The following is a 22,522-nucleotide window of genomic DNA, read 5'->3' as shown; positions in this document are numbered from 1 at the left end:
CTCTCCAGGATGTGCCAGTAGATGCCTTCATCTCACGCAGAAGCGCCTGCACACCCCCTCCCCAGCCACCCCCCGTGGCTCCCCGGCCCCCAAGGCCTAACTGGCTGCTGACAGAACCCTTGACCCTAGAGGGCCCTCGGCAGAGCCGGAGCCAGGGCCCAAGCCAGAGCCGCAGCCGCAGCCGCAGCCGGGGCAGAGGCAAGTCCCCCGGACGCAGGCGTTCCCCATCCCCGGCACCTATCCCCACTCCCAGCACAGCCAGCGGGCACTACCACAAGCCTCGGAAGGCCAGGCCTCCTCTGCCACGACCTACGGATGGGCAGGTGGCCAAGGCAGGGGGCAGTCAAGGGCCCTCTGAGAACGGAACTGGTGGGACAGCCGAGGAGGCAGCCACGAAGGTCCCCAGTGGGGAGCTGAGGACCGTCACACTATCCAAGATGAAGCAGTCCTTGGGTGAGTCCAGGCAGGACTGCACCTGCTGGGGGGCGGGGGCTCTTGGGTGTGGGTGAGGTTGGTGGGCTTGGTTTTGGGGTATAACTAGGGGACCTGGGACTAGGGAAAGAATCAGGGTATTAGGATATAGTTGGGAGGGTCCATATTTGGGAGGTTTGGGGTCTAGAGTGAGTTGAGGATTGAGTAGTAATAGAATCTGGGGGTTTGGGAGAAGTTGGGGGCTCTCTATTTAGGGCTGGGTTTTCCTGGGAGCTCTGGGCTTTAGGGGTGTGGCTGCATGGTAACCCAGTGTTTCTCCCTCTCACTAGGCATCAGCATTTCTGGGGGCATTGAGTCCAAGGTGCAGCCCATGGTGAAGATAGAAAAGATCTTCCCTGGGGGCGCTGCCTTCCTCAGTGGGGCCCTTCAGGTGGGTGAAGGGCACCCAGGCCCACTCCCTAGGCCCAGAGCTGAATTCTGGCAGGGGGCGGGGCTGGTACATGCTCATCTTCCAGCCAGACATGTTTAGACCAGGTCATGGGAGGAGGCTTGGGAGCAGCGGGGTTAGGCCTGAAGGATACGCAGACCTAGGGAAAAATCTGTCCCCTCATGCCAGCCTGCGCCTGAGGGTGGCCCATCCTGTTACACCGCTAGCCCCAAGGGACAAAAGGCAATTGTCTGCACCCCACCCTGCCCCCAACCGGCTCTGGACACAAAAGTCCCATTGTCCATCGCCTCCGCCCAGAGCCCAGATGGGGAGGAGTGTCCTAGCTGGTGGAGGTGAGAGGTTGGGTGGTGGTGTGGGGTTGACCTGAGGAGGGAGGTCTGTGATTCTCCCACCCCCATCCCAGGCTGGCTTTGAGCTTGTGGCCGTGGATGGAGAGAGCCTGGAGCAGGTGACCCACCAGCGGGCAGTAGACACCATCCGCCGGGCTTATCGAAACAAGGCTCGGGAGCCCATGGAGCTTGTGGTCAGGGTCCCCAGGCCCGACCCACTGCCCTTACCCTCTGACTCATCAGCCCTCACTGAACAGCGGCTTCCTGGTGACCATTCCCCTGCCCGCTGACCCCTTGATGGTACTCCAGCTACCTCCCACTGGCTCCCAGAACCTCCCATTAATGCCCTTCCCACCCATACCCAGACCCCTCCCGCTGATGCCAGGCTTCTCCAGCTGACCCCCAGCCCAGTGCCCTCTCCAGTCTTCCAGCCTCCTGATACTAATCCCAGACTCTCCCCGGCTAACCCGTAACTCTTCCCACTGACCCCAGAGAATCCTCCTGCCATCCCCTGGACCTCACCTACTAACCTCTTCAGGCCTCAAGAACCTGCCACTCCTGCTTGCCTTGCCTACCCGCAAAGCTCCGCACTGGTGGCTCAGATCCTCTCCCCCCACATTCTCCCTCCCCAGTTGTCACTAAGGCTCTGCCCATTCCAGATAAACTTGGTGTCAAGGACAAGGTGCTACTGGGCAGCTCTGTCACCAGCTCACTATCCCTAACCCCCCAAGACAGGAAGGGGGTTGGGAAACCCAAGGTCTGGGGCTTAGGATTGGTGTGCACTTTCTCATGATTCCCCCAGTGAGGGACAGGCACTCTCAGATAGGGCCCTCAAGGGGGTCACTGTATCTAGCCCCCAGCCCCAAGCAGTGTTCTGTGCAAGGGACAGGATGGGAGTCTTTTCTAGTTTCTCAAACCCCAAGAGCCCATTTCATGTTGTGGTCCACTAGGAACTCAGATTTTCTGCTGGATTTGTCCCTCCCCCATCACCCTTTCTCCCCGGAAGACCTCCATGAGGGGTTAGGGGAATAGCCAGCAAATAAAAGAGGGCGTGGGGGTCAAACAAGTTCCCGTAATCTTTATCCAGCACACTCATCATTTTCTAAAAACAAAAATTTTTTTTTTAATTTTTTTCTTTGGGTTTGTACAAGAAATTTACAATGTGAAAAATATACAAGTGAAAACAAGGCCATAAACCTGGGTGTTGGGGAGGGGCCACTGGTCACAAATACAAATAAACAAGACATTTCTGGGTCCTTCCTTTGGTCTGACTACAGCCCCCTCACCCCAGGAGAGAGGCTGCAGAGCTGGGACCTGGGGATCAGACCCCGCTCCCAGCCCTGTCCCCCAAAACGGGCAGGGTGGGGGCAGGCACATCTGGAGCAGCTGGCGCTGTTTGGCTCGCTCTGGCTGTGTGATGGGGAGAATGTGGAGATGAGGGAGCCCCTTCCTCTTCCCAGCCCCCTGGCTGGGTGGGCTGGAATGCTGGGGGTGAATGGGGTTGGCAGAGTGGCAATGGCAGTAGTTGGTGAGTGAAATAGGCTGAGTGAGTAGGAGCCTCGGGGTGACAGTGAACACAGGGACCTTCAAGGAGTCTGATCTTGCTCATCCAAATCACAGGGCAGCCCTGAGTCCTTGAAAGAGGCCCAGAGGCCTGGATCACAGGGGACAAGTGGCCCTGGGGCCCTCCGACTTCGGGGCCCTCAGTGGATCTGAGGCTACCATCTGCATTCAGTAGACCTCCCCGCAGAGCTGGATGCCAAGGCCCTAGATTTCGGTGGCAGTGATCTCCTCCAGGCAGATGCAGGGAGCTGGCTCCGCCAGGCCCAGGTCCGCGAGTTCCCGGGCCTCCAGCTCCAGGCTGAGCTGCTGCAGCTCCTGCTCCAGCTGCCGGTTGCGTCGGTACATCTGGATGTAGTTGTGCTGCAGCTGCTTCTGGTAGCGGATCACCTGCTCCTTCTCCGCCTGCCAGGCCAGCCGCTCCTCCTCGAAGCTGTCCCGCTGCTCCTCGCCTCGCCGCCGCTCCCGCTGTAGCTCCGCCCGGAGCCGCTCCACCTGGGCCCGCAGGCTGCCCCCAACCCCGGCTGCTGCCCGCTGTGCCTTGGCCTCATCACTCTCTGCCAGGAGGAATGGGTCAGCAGTGGCAGGAGGCACAGGGGGTTCCCGGAGGCCGGCCGCCTCGGTGTCCAACTGCCCAGCTTTCTCCCGCAGCCGCTCAGCCTCCTGGCGGTGCCGCTGCAGCTCCTGGGAACAGGCCTCCAGCTCCAGCTCCCGTGTTCGGGCCGCCTCCTGGAGGCCCCGCGCCCGGCCCTCACTGACCCGCAGTGCCGCCCGGGCCTCCCGCAGCGCCACTCGCAGGGCCACCAGCTCACTGCCCTTCTGCACCAGCTCTGCCTGAGATTCCTTCAGTTGCTGCTTCAGGAGCGAGATCTCGCCTGACTTCTGGCACACCTGGGGGTGGGAGATAGTCAGAAAGGATGGTGAGAAGTGTTCTCCCAGGGTGTCAGGCCCTGACATCATGCTGGGCATTTAGGGAGAGGTGGTTTGTTCATTATACCCATTTTACTGATGGGGATAATGAGACAGCTATTAATTGGCTACGGTGGAATACAGACCCAGATGTTTTGCTTTCAAAGCTGGGGTCTTTAAACCATCACAAAGCACTAGCGCCCTGGGGACTGGGTGGTGGCGGGTTTGGTAGGAGTGGAAGCAACTGAGGGCAGTGCCCACATTTCCAGTTGAGAGGCACTACAGTATCCTGGTGAAAAGCAGAGACACTGGAGCCAGACTGCCTGGGTTCAGACCTCAGCTCAGCCACTGACTAGGTGTGATCTCTGGCTCTAGCCTTTCTGGGTCTCACTTTCCTCACCTATAAAATGAGGATGTTAACAGCACCCACTTCACAGGGTTGTTACGAGGATTAGAGGATACACTCTACATCACACGCTTAGAATAGTGCCTGTTGAGCAGCAAGCACTACATTCTCATTCTTATTATGGCGGGAAGGCAGTGGATAGGAACGTTACTGGCTACGTGCGCACTTAGACCAGACCAATGAGGAGACCAAATGTGGAGGCCCAAGAAGACCCGCACCCAGAAAGGGAGGTCAAAGGGGGAGCCTCATCTCACAAAGGTGAGGAAGGGGAGGCCCTCTGGGGGTGGCAGGTGAGGGGGTGTGGCTGGGCCCCTCCTTTCAAGGCTTACCCACTCCCCACCCCCACCCCCACCCCCCTGCCAAAGGCCCTGCTCCCTGCCCATCCTGGTGTGGCCCACCTCCCACTTGGTCTCCTCCAGCCGTGGCCCGAGCTCCCGCTGCTCCCGCTCGAAGGTGGCGCAGCGCCGCTCCAGCTGCTCACGTTCCTGCAGCAGCTGTGCAAAGTCATCCTGCAGCTGCCGCTTCTCCTGCTGCAGCTGGAACACCTGAAGCTGCAGCAGCTGTTGGGCCCGCTGCGCCCGCTGCGCCTGGGCCATGCCGTCCTCTCGCAGGGCCTCGCGCTGCCAGTGCCGCTGCCGTTCCTCGTACACCTATGGGCGAGAGGGTAGGCCTGGGTCCTGGTGGCTCCCCCAAACCTCAAGCCCTGGCCACCCCCAGCTCCCCAATCACCGACTGCCCTGGCTCCCGTCCTGGGCTCAGGGAAGGTAGATTCCATTCAATAATTACAATAATTACAATACCAACAGTAGCAGCTACTTTTATGAAAAGCGACACAACAACAACAATAACAGCAAGCACTTCCCAGGTGCCAGGCATTAGTCTAAGCACTTTACACCCTTCACCCTACTTACTCTTCATGATAACCCTGAGGCCAGGAATATCCCCATTTATAGATGAGGAAACCGAGGCTCAGTACAACTAAGTAACTTGCTCAAGCCTGAAGGACAGTAAATGGTGGTGCTGTGTCAACCACTCTACAGTGTAAGCCAGACAGCTGGGGTGGGGATGGGGTCACAGTGCAACAGCCCGACACCTGCCCCTCAGCACAGACAGAAATGCTTCTTGTATTCCCAGCACCTGTGGATGTCCTGCCATGCCACCCCCGTCACTGCCACTGACCACACCCGGCACATGGTCACCTCGCTCTCGTCCAGACTGTCCCGCAGCTGCTGCAGCTCTGCCTCCCGGTCTCGGAGCTTTCCTTCCAGGACACAATGCAGCAGGGCCTCGTCCGAAGGGGGTGGAGGGGGTGGAGGCGGTGGCGGGGAGCGTTCCCCACAAGAGCTGCTGTCAGGGGAGGCCCGGGGACCGCTGCCCAAGAGCCCCCCGGCCATGCGGCCCCCCAGGGAGCCTGTGCTCTTGCTGGAGGAAGATCGGCCGCTGTCTGAGTGGGAGGGCCCAGTGGGGGCCCCTCGGGCTGGCCCAGGCAGTGCCCCCCGCCCAGGGCCGTGGGAAGGCAGGTGCCCGCCTGGGGAGCTGGTGGCTGGCTCTGCACCCCCGGTGCTGTAAGTGGGCAAGCTGGACAGTGAGTTTCGGCCGGAGTCGGATAGAGTTCCCGATGGACAGCTGCTGGCCCAGCCACTCAGGGTCAGGGGTTTGTCGGCAGCCGAGGAGGAGGAGGAGGAGGAGGAGGAGGCAGGGCCCCCAAACAGCTGCGTTAGGCTGCCTTGGCTTCCTGACAGTCCGGCAGCCCGAGGACCCAGGAAGCTAGGTAGGGATGGTGCCCCTCGAGGTTTGGGCAGCACTGGCTTGAAGGCTGTTGGGCGGATCACAATTTTCTCCATGTTCTGAAATGAGGTGCCACTTGACAATGGGGATGAGGCCGCCCAATCTTTCAAAGCCCTTATCATACTCCTTGCCCTCCCATCCGGGGTCCCCAATCCCCATATACTAATAACAATTGCTCCCACTGGCTGAGGGCCTCCTGAGTGTCAGCTTTATGTCAAGTAATTTAAAACGTTCTTCTCAGATCATTACAACAGCCATACAAGCAAAATATTATCACTATCTCGTCCACAGATGAGGAAATGGAGGCTCAGCAGAGTTACGGGCCTTGCTCAAATTCAAACACATTGTTTTAAGTATAAAACAGTATTTCTAAGCAGCTAACACTTATCGAGTACATATTACGTGCCAGGCACTAGGCTAAACACTTTACACACATGATTAGATGTAATTCTCCCAACAATCCTGTAAGAGTTGACCTATTACCTCCATTTTACAGATATAGGAACTGAGACTCAGAAAGGTTAAATGACTTCTCTGAGGTCATACAACCAGAATGAGGCAGAGTTGGGATGAGAACCCAGGTCTGGTGAATCTGGAGCCCACACTCCTCCCTCTAAATAGGTCTCCTAATTTTGGCTTCTCCAGGGGACCCCTGATTCCACCCAGGCCCCAAAGAAAGGGCTGGTCCTCACCTTCTCCAGCTTTCCGGAGACAGGGATGAGCTTTGGTGGGGGACCACGGAGATGGGCATTGCGTGCCCGCTGCTCTCGGGCATCTTCGATGTCACTGCTTGGGCTGGGGGGTGACTCTGTCCGGAAGTCTTCATTGACGTAGGTAAAGTTGGTGCCAGGGACAGCCTTCCTGGGGGGCACAGCTGGGCACAGCGGCTCCTGTGCCTCATAGCCACCCTGCAGCAGCCCATCCTGCTGGCGGAAGAAGGTGGGCCCAGGGGGACCGTGATGGCGGGGAGGAGCCGGCCCCCCAGGGCAGGGCCGGCCTGAGATGAGGCTGCTCACGCTGCCCATGGCTGGAGCTTGTGGGGCAGTGGCGGCCTCAGGAGCGGGCTCCAGTGGCACTGGCAGCGTCTGCACAATGGCCATGGCAGCAGAGGCTCAGGCCTGGCCAAGGGCCTCCAGGGAAACCTGTGAGCAGGGCAGTGGTGTCAGTCTCTCCATCTTGAGCTCCCTCCCTATATAAGGTCTCGAGTTCCTCCTGGTCCTTTGTCCCAGGTCAAACAGCCCCCTGACATCAGTAACAAACAACGATACCCTCCCCGCAAGGCATCCTCTCCGAGAGTCTTGGCAAGAACCTCAATTATCCCTGGGCCCCAGGCCACTGCCCAATTCTGGTCTAAACATGGCTGAGGACTGAATCTACCAAGCAGGGATGATGACGGAATGGGGCCCCACAGAGGCCAGGACTCAAGTTAGGGAGGGAGCCCTCTCTACCAGCTCCCAGCACCAGTCCTTGGTCCCCTGGGGCAGGTGGCCTCATTAGAGGCAGTCTGGGCAACCTCAGGGGTGCAGTCAGCAACTCAGATGGTAATTAGGAAACAAAGAGCTAAGGCCAGGCAGTGCCCAGCCTCCCCCAGCTGGGCCTCAGTTTCTCCCAGACAGACAGGCGGCAAGGGTGGAGCTGGTCAAACAAGAACTCAGAGCTCTTAGGGAGCCCACAGGTACCCTCTGGGGTCTCCTGCCTCCAAGAGGTGGATGCAGGCTCATGCCTGTTTCCATGACAACTAGCCTCACCACACCCAATCAGTCGGGCCTAGAGAAGCCTACACAGACCCACTGCCAACCCCTATGAAACCTTCTAGCTTTGGACATTCCCCAGAGTAACCCCAAGGGGATGAGGATAGAAGCTCTACCATCACCTCTGGCAGCTGCTCCAAGATCTCATTTCCCTGGAGCCCAGGGAAGAGGGCTCCACCTCCCCAGGCCCTGCTCCTTCCTGGAAGGGGACAGCAAGTCTCCACCCGGAACTCCCTCCCCAGTCCTGAGGCTGAAGACCAGGACTCAGGCATCTGCTGAAGTCATCATGCAGAACGGGAGCCAAGAAGTGGACAGAGAATTGCGTAGGAGTAGGAGTGTATGCATCTTACTTATTTGTGTGTGTGAAACTGTGTGTACAAGAGCATGAATCTGAGCAATGTGTTTGAAAATATCATGAATGAATGTGTGAGTATATATGTTTGGATAGATGCATTAGTACATTCAGATATACATGCATATGTATGTGAACTCATATGTGCATATCTTACAAAAGTGTGTGTGTAAATAGGGTGTCTCTCTCAGAAAGTATGTGAAAGTCACAAACGCATACATAAGTGAATTTGTGGTGTATGACTGTGACTACGTGAGAGAGTATGTTTGGTTAGATGTCCATTCATATATACATGAGTTTATGTATCTTACACAAGTGTGTGAGTAGGAAATGAGGGTGCACAAGTGTGTATAGAGCACCGTGTGTGCATGGGAGCATGTGAGAGAGAGGGTGAGAGCCTGGGTGGCACGCAGGGCCAACTGGGTGAGTGGGAGCCTGGTTTTTGTCACTCACTGGATTGTGGGGAGAGGAGAGACACGTTGAGTCTTTGCTTGATCTGCTCTCCTTCATTCTTGCGTGTGTTCCGTTAAGTCCGCCCCCACCCCCCCTCCCCGCTCAAGTCAGAAGATCTGGAGAACCAGGGAGGTGTCCAGACTGAGGAAGGAGGAGCTGGGAGCTGGGGGTCGGGGTGACTGGTGTCCACGGAGCAGGGGCAGGGGCTGAGTCCACCCCACAAGCGCCAGCCCTGAGCAAAGCCAATGGAACACCCCCTCCTCTGCCCTCTCCCAGACCACTCCAGGGCCTGCAGGAAACAGTGGGGAAGGGGCTTCTTAGGGGGCCATGGGGGCTGGCATCTCTGTCTCCATTTCCCCACTTCTGTGAGCACAGAGAAAGTGGAAACTGAGGGGAGGAGACAGAGAGATTCAGACAGGGACCCAGAAGACAAGAGACAAAGACTGAGAGAGGCCCCAGGGTCAGGCAGACCCAGTGAGCCGGGGTCCCTGCGCGCCACGGAGCCAGGAGCCCCTAAACCCAGAAGAGACACTGAGCTGGGTCCTGAGAGCCAGACACCCAGGGAGCCAGCGCCAGGCGTCTGGAGAGCCAGGCCCAGCCAGCCCGGCTCCTGCTCTTGAAGCCCGAGAGAGAAGGAGGGGCAAGTGGAGGCTCCATTTTGAGAAGTGCGTTTGTGGCTGTAGGAAGGGAACCCCCAGCTCTCCCCAACATCCTTGAGGAACCGCTCCGGCACAGCACACACTCCCCCCGCCCGGTGGGGACTACTGAGGGCTGGGTCCAGCCGGGGTCCGAGGGAGGTCTGGCCGAGGTCCGAGCTCCCACAGACCTGTTTTGAGGGCAGAAGAGTTCGGGAAAGTCTCCCCCTCACCAAACTCCCAAGGACCATCCAGCGGGATCAAGTCTGGGATCACGAGTTGCCATTCCGAGACCGGAAGCCGGGAGCCCCCAATCCACCCTCCGGAATCCATCCCCCTCCGACCCCCGCCGCTTCCATAAAGTGGGGGCAGCTGTAGAATGCCGCCTCCCCACGGGACCTCGGCCGTGCATAAGTTGGGGTCACCCCCAGGTCGCCTCCCAGCCCCGGCCCCCCCTCACCTCCACCGCGCTGCTCCATGCTCAGCCCCGGGCCGCCCCCAGCGCTCCACAGGCGCGCCGACCGGCTCCAGCCCGCGCGCCGCTACTCGGAGCGGCCCGGTCCGGCCCGGCCCCGCCTCCGGGGAGCCCCCGGCCCGGCCCGGCCCAGGCCCCGCCCGGCCCAAGTGGGCGGTGCAGCGCGGGGGAGGGTCCGAGGGACGACCCCGCCCCCGGGGCGCGGACAAGCGTAGGCACCCCGTGTCACGCGTGTCCGGCGAGGCGCACGCACGCAGGGGCTACGTAGCGGGACTCAGATTCCCTCCCTCCGAGGCGCCGCGGCTGTGTGTCTGGAGGCTCGGTCGGCTCAGGACTAGGCGGCAGTGGGTCACCCTGTACCCCTACCCGAGCCCCGGGGCCAGCGGCTGCTGATCATTGTTCGAGCACAAAGGGCCAGGCGCCGCGGCGGCCGCCCTTCCCCCTCCGCTCCTCTGGTCGATGCCAACCCCGCCCCCCCACCCCCAACACACTCTCCGGCTTCGGAGTCCAGAGAGGGAGGCCGAGGGTCAGCTGCCCCCCACGCTGGGCCCTGCGCCCCAGCACAAGTCGGGGGCCGAGGTTTGGTGGGTGCTTGCCCCACCCGCAGCGGGTTGGAAGAGGCACGCTTGGATTTGCGGAGGCGGCGCCACCTAGCGGCCTATTCGGAGAACACGCCCAGTCACCCCAACCTTGGGGGGTCCCTACCCGACTCCCCAGCACTGTGCCCTCTCCCACTAGAGCCCAGGCCTCCCCCGAGCGCGGCTCTGTGCTCCCCAACCTTCCCTCCGAGTCATTTGCTAAGAGAGAAGTCATTGATCGAGAGGCAGCCCCTGAACCCCCAAAAGTCACTGGGGTGAGCTGGTCCAAACTTACAGGCCAAGCCTACACGAGCCTCACAGCCGACAACATTCCACTGTCTTCTCAGGGTCAGGGATATTCTCACCCTCTGGCAAACAACACTGTCTTAACACCCACACGATCTTTCCCACATTCAGTCTCACACAGCCACAATCACACAGTCTGTCTCGTCCATCACAAGGTTCCATGTCCCTTCTTTCCATAATCTTTAGGCCAACTCACAGAGATACACTCGGTGTCACACGCCTAGTTGTGCACAAACACTCGGTGTCACACGCCTAGTTGTGCACAAACACTCGGTGTCACACGCCTAGTTGTGCACAAGCTTTCACAGCTCGAGTTCCTTCGCACCCAGTCACAATCTTAAATACACTTCGTCTCCTAAGTATGTTTCACACTGACAGTCTCATTCACAGTCACAAAGACAACTTCTTACACATACACGTTGTATTTCACAAACATTTTAACACATAGACTTGCCCGTAGGGGTCTCTGTGACCTAGTCAGGTCAGCTGATGCCCGCACCCCTGGGCAAGGACAGCCTCCTGCCCCCTAACCCCGCCCCCCAGGGCCAAGGCCCGCCGGAGCTCCTCCGCCCCAGGAAGGAGCATTCCCCCCCTTCCAGGCCACAGCCCTGGCCGGCTCTCAGCTCTATTTTTAGCTCTATGGAAAGGGTTGTTTTTCTTTCTTTTTCCCTGTAAAGGGAAACATAGCCCAGCCACCCTCAGGCTCACCCTAGACCCTCAGCCTTACAAGAACAGACTGAGCCCCCCCTCCCCCGTGGAGACCCCCTCTGCTGGCCTTACCCTGATCCCAGCCTCCTGGGACACCAGGAGCCTCCTCCCCTTTCTGGCAGCCTGCCCAGAAGCTCCGGCAGCAGCTGGGCTCAGCGAGTGTGTAGAGGTGGGGGGTGGGGCAGGGAGGGAAGCCGAGGGCCGCTGCCCACTACCTCATTCCCTGGGGGGAGGGGGGCCGTCCTCCCTTCTACCAGAGGGAGATAGGCCCACTCTGGTATTGAGGTGATGTGTACGCTCATGCATCCTTTGGGGAAGGGGGACTCCCACTCTTGCATGAGTGGGCCTTCTGCTTCTACTTTGGGGGTAGGAGCTGCCAGTTCTGCAAGGAAGAGTGGTAGTAGGAAGGGGACCCACAGGCGCTCCCGCAGCTGCTCCCTGGGCTGGAGGACCGGGCGGGGGCTGCTGTACACTGCCATCCAGAATAGCACCCCCTTCAGGGATACTTTCAGGGATGGGGGCACCATGTTCCGGAGAAGGAGGACGAGGAACCCAGGTAACCCCACCCCAGCGCAACAGTCTCTGGTCCTCCTGCGCTACCCCAACTCCAGGGGGCGTTGTGTTCCCATTCCTGGGGGAGGGCTGATCACCTCCAGGAGGAGAATGAAATACAGCCCGGCAAGATACCTGGCAAACTTGCTGAGTACCGCGGAGGGAGGTTCCCGCCCCGAGGCTGGGGTGGGGGGAGGACAGCCCGCTGGTGGGCGAAGCGATCACGTGCTCAGCGCCTGTTTACGTCTTAGTCTTCACCTGCGGGCGGCAGGGAAGCAGGAGCCTCCGGAGGTGTCCCACCCGGCCCGCCCCCATCCGCGGTCACTGGGCGGCTCTTTCCTCCCACCCCCATCAAGTACGCGACAGCAGCGCGCCCTGCCCGCTGGGGGGTCCTCGCGGGCCAGTGGCGCTGCTCCACGGACTACTAGCGTTAAGTCACTGGGCGCGTCCGCCCCGGAATGCACGTGTGTTCGTGTGTCTCCAGTACGCGTGTGTGTCTGTGTGCGCGCGTGTGTGGGCCCGTCAGTGTGAGTTTCCGTGTAGGTTCCCTGTTCAGACTCCTGGCCTGCGGCCCCCGGACCGGGGACCCCCCTCCTCAACCCCAATCCCCAGCTTCCCCAGATCGGGAAAGTTCGCTCCGGGGCGGTGTGCGGCAGGCGAGAGTTCCTGCACCTCCGCGGCCCCACCACTCACTCACCCAGCGCCACCTGCACCGCCGTTCCAGCTTCCGCCCGGCTTCTGCTCCAGAGCCGGTACCTCCTTGCCGCGGACCCGCCGGCTCCCAAGCCTGCTCCCGGTTGCGGACTCCGAGCGCCCGCCCGGCCGGGCTCGGTGGAGCGGGGCGGGGCGGCTGAGGCCGCGCCCCCGACCCCGGCAGGGGAGTGGTTTGCGCAGCACCCCCTCAACAGCCGACCCAGTACCCAGCCCAGCTGTGGCTCGACGGTGGCCCGAAACTGCTCCTCTGGCCTCTGACTTCACAGCTTACTGGATTTGGCTTTTGACTTACGAAGGGGCCAGTGGCGCGACAGCCAAGCTAAGCTACCTGGCTGCGCTAACCAAGTTGGCTATAGGGCTTTACTGCCACCCTCCTCTGCTTTGTAGGGAGCCCACCCTGGTCCACTCTCAGCCCGCCCCCCAGACACAGGGGAAACCCCTGGGAATCAGACAAAGAAGGCTCGGGTTTCACCAAAACAGACCCCGCCCTTCCTCACACACACCTCGGGGCTGGGGCTGCCCGAGCAGAACCAGCGTCTCCCCCTCCCCTGGAGTAGGTGTCTGCCCAGGTGAGCAGGCTTGCCAGTTCTGGCCCCTACGGAGTATGGCCAGGTTTCTCTCAGGCTCATAAACTTCCACCCACAGGCACAAACAGGAAGTTGACCTGTATTGCAGGGAGGCACAAAGGGCTCCCACCCTCCATGGCACTCAGGCAGCCTGTGATGTCTACAGGTATCTGGGCCATATTTGCAGCCTGAGTACCTGGGCAGCAGGAGTCCTGTGAGTTTAGTCCCTTCTCAAACCCATTCCCAGTAAAGGGATGGAGGACCAAGGCTGCCCCTCACAGGCAAGTGTGACAATGAATCGAGGACAAGGCTGCAAATCCAGCTGGACTCTGCTGGGCCAGGCTCTTCCTCAGCTCTCAGGAAGATTCTTAATGTCCAGCTGGGCACAGGCAATTTGCCTCAATACACTCTGGCTACGTACAGGGACAGTGACTCTCAGGGATCTTACACAGGACCCAGGGATTAACTACTGCTTTCTAGGTTCCAGGGACTCCTGAACACACTTTGGGCTAATTTTGATGTGAGGAGTTTAAGGCAGGTGTGGAATGGAAGGTGTTTGTATAGGGGGTGGGGCTGGGGGAACATTAGCTTCCCCTCTCCCCCATTCTGGTTTGTGCAGTGTGGGGGGTATCTGCTAGGAGGGTGGGGCAAGACAAGCAAGTGTGTATCTATCCCTCTAACTCCAATTCACACAGAGACCTCACAAAAGTCCCCTAATGGAAATCCCTAAAGGATTTCCTGAGAACACACCAGGCATCCTAGGGAGACCAGAATATGGAACCCACATCCTTATAGGTAGGACTGACCTGGTGGTGTGCATCTGGAAGGCATGGCTGATGTTCAACGTTATAGACCCTGGATGAGGCCTAGACCAGCCAGCGGCTGGGAATGATTACTGCAGGATTAGGAGGCCTGGCTCCAGCCAGTCTGGGAGAGACCCCCAAGAAGGGAGGCCCTGGAAGAGGTCCCCCCTCCCTCCCCCCCAGAGAACAGCTTTGCTCCAGGGTGTTTCAGGAGACAATTGTAGCCACAATTCTCACACACCACAGACCAGAGAGACCCCAGACCATTCCACAGGGTTCCAGAGCCCCCTCTTAGGTTGACAGGGAAACCTTGATAAAGCAGCCCTGCTTTCAGGAAGCAGGAACCCCACTGACCCCACCACCCTTTACAAAAGGCTTCTCCCCAGCCCCCTTAGAACATCTTGCATTCTCATCACGCTTGCAGGCAAATCTAAAGGGAAACAGACTTTAGGATATCAGAGGAAATGAGATGGGAAAGTGTCACCATTTAGCAATATTTCTTTAAAAAAATTTTTTTCATTAGAAGCAGATTTCTTTCTTTTTTAAAATATTTATATATTTGGCTGCACGGGGTCTTCGTTGCAACAGGTGGGATCTTTATTTTTTAATTGCGGCATGTGGGATCTAGTTCCCTCACCAGGGATTGAACCCGGGCCCCCTGCATTGGAAGCACCAGAGCCTTAGCCACTGGACCACCAGGTAAGTCCCTTAGCAATATTTCTGACAGGTCTCTGGGTAAGTTATCTTACAATCTCCGGCAGGGTTTCTTAAAAATGAGGAGTCCTTCAGCCATAAAAAGAAATGAAATTGAGTTATTTGTAGTGAGGTGGATGGACCTACAGACTGTCATACAGAGTGAAGTAAGTCAGAAAGAAAAACAAATACCGTACGCTAACACATATATATGGAATCTAAAAAAAAAAAAAAAAGGTTCTGAAGAACCTAGGGGCAGGACAGGAATAAAGATGCAGATGTAGAGAATGGACCTGAGGACACAGGGAAGGGGAAGGGGAAGCTGGGACAAAGTGAGAGTGGCATGGACACATATACACTACCAAATGTAAAATAGCTAGCTAGTGGGAAGCAGCCGCATAGCACAGGGAGATCAGCTCGGTGCTTTGTGACCACGTAGAGGGGTGCGATAGGGAGGGTGGGAGGGAAATGCAAGAAGGAGGAGATATGGGGATATATGTATACATATAGCTGATTCACTCTGTCATACAGCAGAAACTAACACACCATTGTAAAGCAATTATACTCCAATAAAGATGTTAAAAAAATAGGTTCTGCATTTTTAAACAAGAGCCCCAGTTCTGACACACACTAACATAAGAGAAAAGCTGAGAGGGTACAAGAGGAGGGAAATGTATGGGGTGGGTGGGGGGTGGCCAGATAAGAATATGCTGAGCTTGGGTCCACGAAGAGAGGTCAGTGAGTGGCTCATGTCACAGAGGTACAGCTGGTCAGGCAAAGCCTTAGGCATGGGGCCCAGTGATCCGCACCTCTGCCAGGGATCACATGGAGATCCTCAGGGAAGACAGATAAAGAAGCACCATCCTGTCTTCCCTAGGCCACAAAGAGATGTAAGGGTGTGCATGCATGAAGACCCTTTAATACCCCTGCTTTCTTGGGAGTGCGCAGCTCAGACAGGGTGGGGGAGGGGACCTATCTGCTCCCAATTCAAAGTGAGAGGAAAATCCAGTTAAAGACTGGGGTGACACCCAGTGGTCAAATAAGAAAAAGCACAGAAACAAAGGCAATGGAAACTTTTTTCAGTAAAACTGGAAAAGGCTCTACAACGTCATGATTGCAGCCACTCCAGCAGTCCAAGGCAGCATACCATGGAATGAGTGTCTAGGTGGCAGGCACCCTGGGCTAACAGCTCCCTTCCATGGCTCTCTTCCAGGCTTCCACCTTTGTGGCTGTCCCTGGTATTATAAGGGCTGAGCACCTAGATCCAATGGTAGTAAGCACTACCTCAGGGCAGGCTCCAGAGTGGGGAGCAGAGGAGATTGGTATCCACCATGTCGCCCCTTGGCTCTGAAAGCCTGGGCTGGAGTTTTGGCAAGAAGTCCCCTATCCCCTTTCCAGCTTCCCCACTGCTTTTACCTCAACTTGCTCATTCCCACCTCAGGGCCTCTGTATTTACTTTTCCCTCTGCCTGGACTCCTTTCTCCAGATGTTCACATGGCTCAATCCTAGTTCTTCAGAGGCCCCAGCTCAAATGTCCTCTGCTCAGAGACACCTTTTCAGATCTTAATCTAAACTAGCCTGTAAGCATTATCACATTACTGTATTTTTTCCTCTAGAGCATTTTTCACTATCTAAAACTATGTTTTGTATGTATTTGTTCATTGCTTATCTTGTCTCTTCTACCACATTACAGGTTCTGTGGAAGCAGGGACCTCATCTGTCTTGTCAGTGCTATATTCGCAGGATGCAGAACAAAACCTGGCACACAGCAGGTTCTCAAATATTTGCTAAATTGAATTCTCTTGCAATGAAACCCTGCCCTAGGCTAGGCCCCTCAGATTGAGAAGGGCCCATAGGTCACAACTACAGGACAGAGGCAGCCCTAGCAGAGGACTAAGAGTCTCTACCCCAGCCTGTCCTGGTAGGCTCATTTCAGCATCCAGCTCTGCAATGCCTTCACCTTGAAGGCTTGGAGAGGTCTGGCTTGTTGGGGTTGGGGGCCTGGTCAGAGTGAGTCTCAGAGATCTGGGGCACAGCCCCCTTTTTGCCAGAAGAGGGCTTTTTGGCCACTAGCCCATTGTCATCCTTGATCTTCTTGAGCCGGGCCTTGCTCTTTGGTGGTATGGAGAAGGTGAGAGAGCTCTTGTTGAATTCAAGTGGGAAGACACCTACGTCTCCATCAAAGCGGTTCTTGGACACCTGTAGATACCGTTTCCCTGGCCCAGTTACCAGCCTCCTGTCCTGCAGGATCAGAACATTGTCCGCTTCCTGGCTTGCCTGGGGGATAAGGGGCAAAAGGAGGAAGGAGCAGTGAGAAGACGTATGAGAGAACCACAAAGGAAGGTTGAGGGTGCAGGGAGGAATAGCAAGAATGGGGGAAGGGAAAAGTACTTCTCCCATCACCAAAGCTCTTTGAACTACTGACCAGAATGCTGGGGCCACTTGAGCCTTTTAGTTCCCTGACAACCCTGTTGCTGTCCCAGATTGTGTACATGCTGTTCCCTCTGCTGCTAACATTTCTGGCTCCACAGCTCACTCAACCCGAGTTCCTTATCATTTAGGTCCTGGTCTAAATGTTACACTTCATCAGAGAGACCATTCTTGATCCCTGTAAATAAAAAAGGCACTACCATCTTTCCATTTCTGTTATTCTCTCCCCCAGTTCCATGTCTGTTCCATTGTGGCACATAGTTTGTGTTCCTTGCCCTGTATTCCCCGTGCCCAGCCCAGGCTTGGCGTGTAATAGGCACTCAGTGTACCACTGGAAGCTCCAGGATCTGGCTGGTCCCGCTGCCCAGAAGGCCCTCCCACTTATTTGCTTATTTAACACCTGTTGTTGGACAAAACCCAACCCAACCTCTGTTGACACATCTTCTAGGAAGTCTCCCCCCAGGCTGACTCAGATGCCTTTTCTCTTTTCTCCCAACACCTGTGCTGCCTATCGTAGCGCTTATCATACTGAGTTGTAATCACTGTCTCCTTTTTTCCCTGTTTTTTTTTTTGGATGCGCCACGTGGCATATCGGATCTAAGTTCCCCAACCAGGGATCGAACCCGCGCCCCCTGCATTGGAAGCACGGAGTCTTAACCACCGGACCGCCAGGGAAGTCCCTCACTGTCTCCCTCTTTTCCCCATAGAATATGTGAGTTCCTGGAAGGCAAGCAGGGCAAAGGACCCACCATTATCAGCCTTGTATTCCAGCACATGTGTTCCTCATGTCATGGCCCCAGAGGCAAGCTGCCTCCTGCCTGTTCCAGATGGATAGTCAAGATGATTTAAGGCCGAATGAGGGCTGTCCCTGGTCACACCTGCCCCCTCTACTTTCCATAGCTTGAGCTCCTCTAAAGCCCACTTACTTTGGCTGAGCCAAAAATGGATGCTGTCTGTAGTTCTTTATCATCATCTTCCTTCCGGGGGTGAATGACCAGTGTCACATGGCAGCTACTGTCTGTGGCAAACTTCCGAAAAGCCCCGATGATATAGTCTTGAGCTGCAATCCTACCCAACAAAGAGGTTACCAGACACAGAAGGACAAGAACAGACACATACTCCCGATTCGTTAACATCTCCCCACAAACCACCACAACCTCACTCTACTTCCCTCTACCTAAGGACTCACACTTAAGTCCCTGTCCATACTTCCCACTACCACACCCCACACCTCTACAAAGACAGAAATACATATGGGATGGTATGCTCCTGCACATATGTCAGAAAACAAGAGTACAGTGTGTCTGCCCAGAGGCCAGCTCCCTGAGAAGATGTGTGTCTAAGTGGGTTACAGCTAGACAAGAGGAGGATGTCACCTGTCTGTGGACAGCTGCTCATGACCCATCATGAATTGCAGATTGTCGATAACCACATGACAAATGTCATACACGTAGACTGCATGTTGCATTGTGTCTATCACAGTCCTGGGAAGAGGCAGAGACAATGAATTCAAGAGTCAGTTACAAGTAATCTCCAGACCATGGCAGCCAGAAAACTCTGTTGGGAGTCTGTTCTCCCACCCTCCTATTCTTTGAAAGCTCCACACCTAGGAATCTCACCTGATGCTCTGTTGCCCATGAAAAGTCATGAAATAGAGGGGCAGGTCTTCAAAGCGGTCGGCCCACTCGTCATATTTGTCCAGTTGCTCTTCCAGTCGCCCCACAGCGAACTGTGTCAGCATGACCCGGGCTAGTCTCACGTTGCTGATCTCAAAGCTACCCCATAGCGTGTTCACTCCCTGGGTACACAAGTCCAGGGCATATTCACTGATGAATGTCGTCTTTCCACTGCCTGTCGGCCCTGCATGGGGGGTTGAACACAGACCCGGGTGAGGAGTAAAGCCCTACCGTTGAAACCAAGACAGGCAAGGAGCTTCAAAGTTGGGAGGGGAAGGCGCCTCTTCAACATTTACTGTAGCCCAAACCCACATGCTTCAGTCATCTGACCCTCTGCCCCCAAACCCGCCCAAGCAGTGATTTCCCAAAGGGTCACCTGTGAAGACTGTCAGCTCGCCCTTCCGATGTCCCTTCAAGAGACGATTGAGGTCAGGGAAGCGGCTCCAGCGAACGCCAGCTGCCTGCTCCACATTTGACAGTTCTCCTAGCACCTCCTCCCGAAGCTGCCGGAAAGACACGATAGACTTGTGCCAGGCAGGCAGGGCAGTACGCAGAATACGAGAAAGATTTAAGCCTTGGTTCAGAGCCTCCAGGGGAGAGGGCTGCTGGTCCCCAGGCCGCACCAAGGAGCATCGTTTGGGGTTCAGTTTTCGGGCGAACAGCTTGGCAGCTTCCCAGGACCGAAGGTCATCCCCCAGCCAGAGCACAATGCGTCGAAACTGTTCGAGGTAAGGAAGCAAGACAGGGGGTAAGCAGGCTGTTCCTCGGGGTAGGGCAAGGGTGGGCAGCCCTGTGGACTGGCTCAAGGCCAGGCTGTCCAGCTCACGACTCGTCAGCACCACCTCAACATCTCGACGACTGATCAGGGGTAACCCAAACAGGTTGTGGAAGGCACCAGGCTGGGGGATGGTGGTCTCCATATAGTGCACTCTGTCACCCTGGCCTTTGGCCCCTAGTAGCTTCAGGCCTCGTAATCCCAATCCTCCAGGGGAGAACCAAGGAAAGACAAGGCTGTGAGCAGGCCGCAGGTAGCGCACACTGAAACGCTTGAGTGTGTCATCCGTCACTTTGGTGAGGCCAAACATCACGCGAGCCAGCTGGGCCTCTTTTGGTTCAGGCAGCTCCCAGAGAGGTACGGCTCGGTCCCAGATCCTCTGGACCTCCTCACTGTCCTCAGCTTCTGGGGCCTCACTAAGCAGGACCCCTTCTCTGGCCCCATCCCCTCGCCCCTCCACGCTGGCCTGGAAGTCTTCCCAGCTCCCCTCAGCTAGGCTGGTCATGCAGAGAAAGCGGCCTGTGGTCTTGTCAATGAAGAGGCTGAAGGAAGTGGCAGCAGCAGTCTCGTCCTTGAGCTTCGAGGCACCCACAAAGGGACTAGGTGCCCGCACGCAGCTGTGCCCATCCTGGAAGGGGATCCCATGGGCCCGCAAATATTGCCGGATTTCAGTTGCTGTTACAGGCAACACTGGTACCTCCAAGGCGGCGAGAGCCTCCTTCCTGTACCGTCTGCGAGGAGGGCCCACGGCCAAGCTTCGTGGCAGGCCCCTCCACCCCATCCACGGCCCACGTAGTGGCAGCAGGATACGGAGGGGGTACCCACTTCGGAGGAGGACCCACATTCCTAGTCAAACGGGGGAAGTCACTGCTTGAAATGCCTTAGGTGCCCGGTTCGGGTGCCTTCACTACTAGGTCAGACCCTAGGGATCCTGCACGCAGCTCTCTTCTCCCTCTGAATCCTCTTCAGCCCCTCTACATTGCCACTTCACATCTATGCCAGAGGACACGACCCTTTCACGTCCGTGTCCCTTTGGCCGGTTCCCTACCTCTGAAGTCCTCCACAGCTGCTGCCCCCGCCGCCTCCCCTCCGCGCCGCCCCTCGCCGATGCGGTTTTTCTCGATCATCTCCTCGCCACTACCGCCCCTCCACTGCCCCTCCTCGTCGTCCTCATCTCTACGGCCGCCTGCGTCCCTTCCGTAGTCCCTCTCCTCTGAGCCCCCTGCTAGAGGACCGCTCCGCCGCTCCTTCCCTCAAGGGGACACCACGCAACCTGAGCGCCACTCCTTCGCTCCCGCCGAGCTCCGCGCTCAGAGGGACGCCCGCCGCGCCTCCGCCGCGTGGTTTTCTCGGCTCCACTGCTAGGAGCTCCGCCGCTCCTGACCCCGGCCCCGAGTCACCACTTTCCTCTTGCCCCTGTTGCCTGCAACATGGGTCACTCGCGCCACTAGCCACGACCTCGGAAACAAAACTGCCGCGGCGCCAGTGTTCCAGGAAGCGGAAGCCTCGGGTTAGTCCCGCCCCCACACTGAAAGGCCGGGCTCGACGGCTTCGGAGCTGCGGCCATGACGGCGCGCGGGAGCGCGAGCCGCTTCCTGACCAGTGTCCTGCACAACGGGCTGGGTCGCTACGTGCAGCAGCTGCAGCGTCTCAGTTTTAGCCTCAGCCGTGACGCGCCCTCGTCCCGCGGCGCCAGGTGAGCCGGGGAAGGGCGCGGACGTGCGACTCCATGCCGAGGTTGACCCGGGTCAGGAGTCACCTTGCTCACCCTTCTCCGGTCCCTCAGGGAGTTCGTGGAACGAGAGGTGACCGACTTCGCCCGCAGGAACCCCGGGGTCGTAATATACGTGAACCCGCGGCCGTGCTGCGTGCCCAGAGTAGTGGCCGAATACCGTAAGTGGGGCCGGACGAGGACTGGAGGGAGGCGTCGTGGGGCTCGGCGCGCTTCCTGCCACTCGTGTGACCCCTGACCCGCTTCCTTTTATCCCCACCTCCGTTCGGCCAGTTAACGGGTCTGTGCGCGAGGAGAGCATCCACTGCAAGTCGGTCGAGGAGATCGCCACGCTGGTGCAGAAGCTGGCGGACCAGTCGGGCTTGGACGTGATCCGCATCCGCAAGCCCTTCCACACGGACAGCCCTAGCATCCAGGGCCAGTGGCATCCCTTCACCAACAAACCGACAACGCTGGGCGGGCTGCGCCCTCGAGAGAGGTCCAGGATCCTGCCCCAGCCTAGCGGCTAACACAATGAAGAGTTGCTCCACCTACTCCAGCCCCAGGGTTTGGACTCTGACCCCAGTAGAGCCCCAGTAGAGGTGGTTCTTCCTTCTGGTTTGGTTCACGGGAGACAGATGGAGCCCACCAAAGGGGAAGCTGATGCCAAAGCTTTTGCCTGGGATAAAGAAGAGCTGCCTGTTTCTTTTTGATGTACCCTGTGAGGGGCAGAGACTGTGAGTCTCCTAATTCTGATCCAGCTGACATCTCGGAAACCCGAGAGTCTTCAGATTTTACTGGATCTTCATTTCTTAAATCCAGATCTCAAATCACAGTGAGAGGATTTAAGGCTGGCTTCTGAAGAATCCCTTATGTCCTGTGTTTGCAGCCATTGACCAAGAGAGAGCTAGTACCTTGTACCCTGCTGTGAGCATGGCATTGGGCTAGGTCCTTTATATCTGTGAATGTTTGTGTGCAGATTAGAAAACTGAAGTTAATAAACTTGTCAAGGTCACACTTGAAGTCTACTTCAAAATATGCACATATTTAAACTATAATGCCATTTTTTTATCTTAAAACCAGAAGCAAATGAATAATAACTCTTCAGGATGGTGTAGTATCAAAGGCCACGTGATTAATCTAGGCTTGACCCTTGGAGAGAGTGATTCTCAGGCCAGCTGATAAATAGGCAGCATCTTCTAGGCTTAGCTAAAAATGAGGTGAGGGATGGGGGGAGATGGTGAGAAAAAGAGCCAGGAGGTAAAAACCTAGAAACTGTTGTATGAATTCTTGAACTGTCGTAATTTTGTTTGTCATCCCCTTATCACCATGATCAATAAATAGTGAGAGCCTTTAAAAAAGGACTGTACCTGCTCAGGACAGTCAGGATGGAAGCTGAGGAGCCCAATTTCCTCTGCAAATGGCTTTATGGGAAGCAAAGCCAACCCTGCAGCACCTTTACCATAGGCTCA

The 22,522-nt window shown here is 57.0% G+C and overlaps 3 protein-coding genes across 8 annotated transcripts; 1 reads left to right on the top strand and 2 right to left on the bottom strand.

Annotated features, from left to right (window-relative positions):
- Positions 1-2,272: 2,272 nt before the first annotated feature.
- LZTS2 (leucine zipper tumor suppressor 2) lies at positions 2,273-12,495 on the bottom strand. 5 transcript variants are annotated; one of them, XM_027112336.1, is made up of 5 exons: positions 12,380-12,495; positions 6,565-7,014; positions 5,284-5,931; positions 4,483-4,734; positions 2,273-3,660 (listed from the first exon to the last, which is right to left on the bottom strand). In XM_027112336.1, the coding sequence occupies exons 2-5, from the start codon at positions 6,970-6,972 to the stop codon at positions 2,977-2,979; spliced, it is 1,992 nt and encodes a 663-aa protein (XP_026968137.1). In that variant the 5' UTR covers positions 6,973-7,014; positions 12,380-12,495; the 3' UTR covers positions 2,273-2,976. The 5 variants fall into 5 exon arrangements, with proteins under 5 accessions (XP_026968137.1, XP_026968136.1, XP_026968135.1 ...); XM_027112335.1 differs by lacking the exon at positions 12,380-12,495 and adding an exon at positions 9,524-9,972; XM_027112334.1 differs by lacking the exon at positions 12,380-12,495 and having other exon boundaries at positions 6,565-9,467.
- A 2,541-nt stretch (positions 12,496-15,036) lies between these two features.
- On the bottom strand, positions 15,037-20,806 carry TWNK (twinkle mtDNA helicase). Of its 2 annotated transcripts, XR_003433894.1 has the most exons (6): positions 18,941-20,764; positions 18,508-18,748; positions 18,265-18,372; positions 17,815-17,956; positions 16,884-17,066; positions 16,635-16,735 (listed from the first exon to the last, which is right to left on the bottom strand). XR_003433894.1 is itself a non-coding variant. In XM_027112331.1 (5 exons), the coding sequence occupies exons 1-5, from the start codon at positions 20,181-20,183 to the stop codon at positions 16,415-16,417; spliced, it is 2,055 nt and encodes a 684-aa protein (XP_026968132.1). In that variant the 5' UTR covers positions 20,184-20,806; the 3' UTR covers positions 15,037-16,414. The 2 variants fall into 2 exon arrangements, 1 of the variants encoding a protein (XP_026968132.1); XM_027112331.1 differs by lacking the exon at positions 16,884-17,066 and having other exon boundaries at positions 15,037-16,735; positions 18,941-20,806.
- A 56-nt stretch (positions 20,807-20,862) lies between these two features.
- MRPL43 (mitochondrial ribosomal protein L43) lies at positions 20,863-22,073 on the top strand. The gene is given in 4 exon segments (XM_027112333.1): positions 20,863-21,035; positions 21,126-21,232; positions 21,345-21,541; positions 21,544-22,073. Coding segments are annotated over 4 exon segments (465 nt in total). The 5' UTR covers positions 20,863-20,904; the 3' UTR covers positions 21,574-22,073.
- Positions 22,074-22,522: the final 449 nt, after the last annotated feature.

The sequence above is a fragment of the Aethalodelphis obliquidens genome, unplaced genomic scaffold (assembly GCF_003676395.1).
Source record: "Aethalodelphis obliquidens isolate GAN/ISIS:26980383/991018 unplaced genomic scaffold, ASM367639v1 scaffold11, whole genome shotgun sequence".
In the NCBI taxonomy this organism is placed as follows: domain Eukaryota; kingdom Metazoa; phylum Chordata; class Mammalia; order Artiodactyla; family Delphinidae; genus Aethalodelphis; species Aethalodelphis obliquidens.
This window is presented reverse-complemented; position numbering and strand designations above follow the sequence as displayed.

Bases quoted from the DNA above. Each gene is read 5' to 3' on its own strand.
- LZTS2 (XM_027112336.1), bottom strand. From the start codon at position 6,972: ATGGCCATTGTGCAGACGCTGCCAGTGCCACTGGAGCCCGCTCCTGAG. The intron at 5,932-6,564 runs GTGAGGACCAGC...ACCTCATTTCAG, and splicing joins TCTCCGGAAAGCTGGAGAAG to AACATGGAGAAAATTGTGAT. The intron at 3,661-4,482 runs GTGGGCCACACC...TCCCACCCCCAG, and splicing joins TGGAGGAGACCAAGTGGGAG to GTGTGCCAGAAGTCAGGCGA.
- TWNK (XM_027112331.1), bottom strand. From the start codon at position 20,183: ATGTGGGTCCTCCTCCGAAGTGGGTACCCCCTCCGTATCCTGCTGCCA. The intron at 18,749-18,940 runs GTGACCCTTTGG...CCCCCCATGCAG, and splicing joins CGAGCTGACAGTCTTCACAG to GGCCGACAGGCAGTGGAAAG. The intron at 17,957-18,264 runs GTGACATCCTCC...TTTGTTGGGTAG, and splicing joins GAGCAGCTGTCCACAGACAG to GATTGCAGCTCAAGACTATA.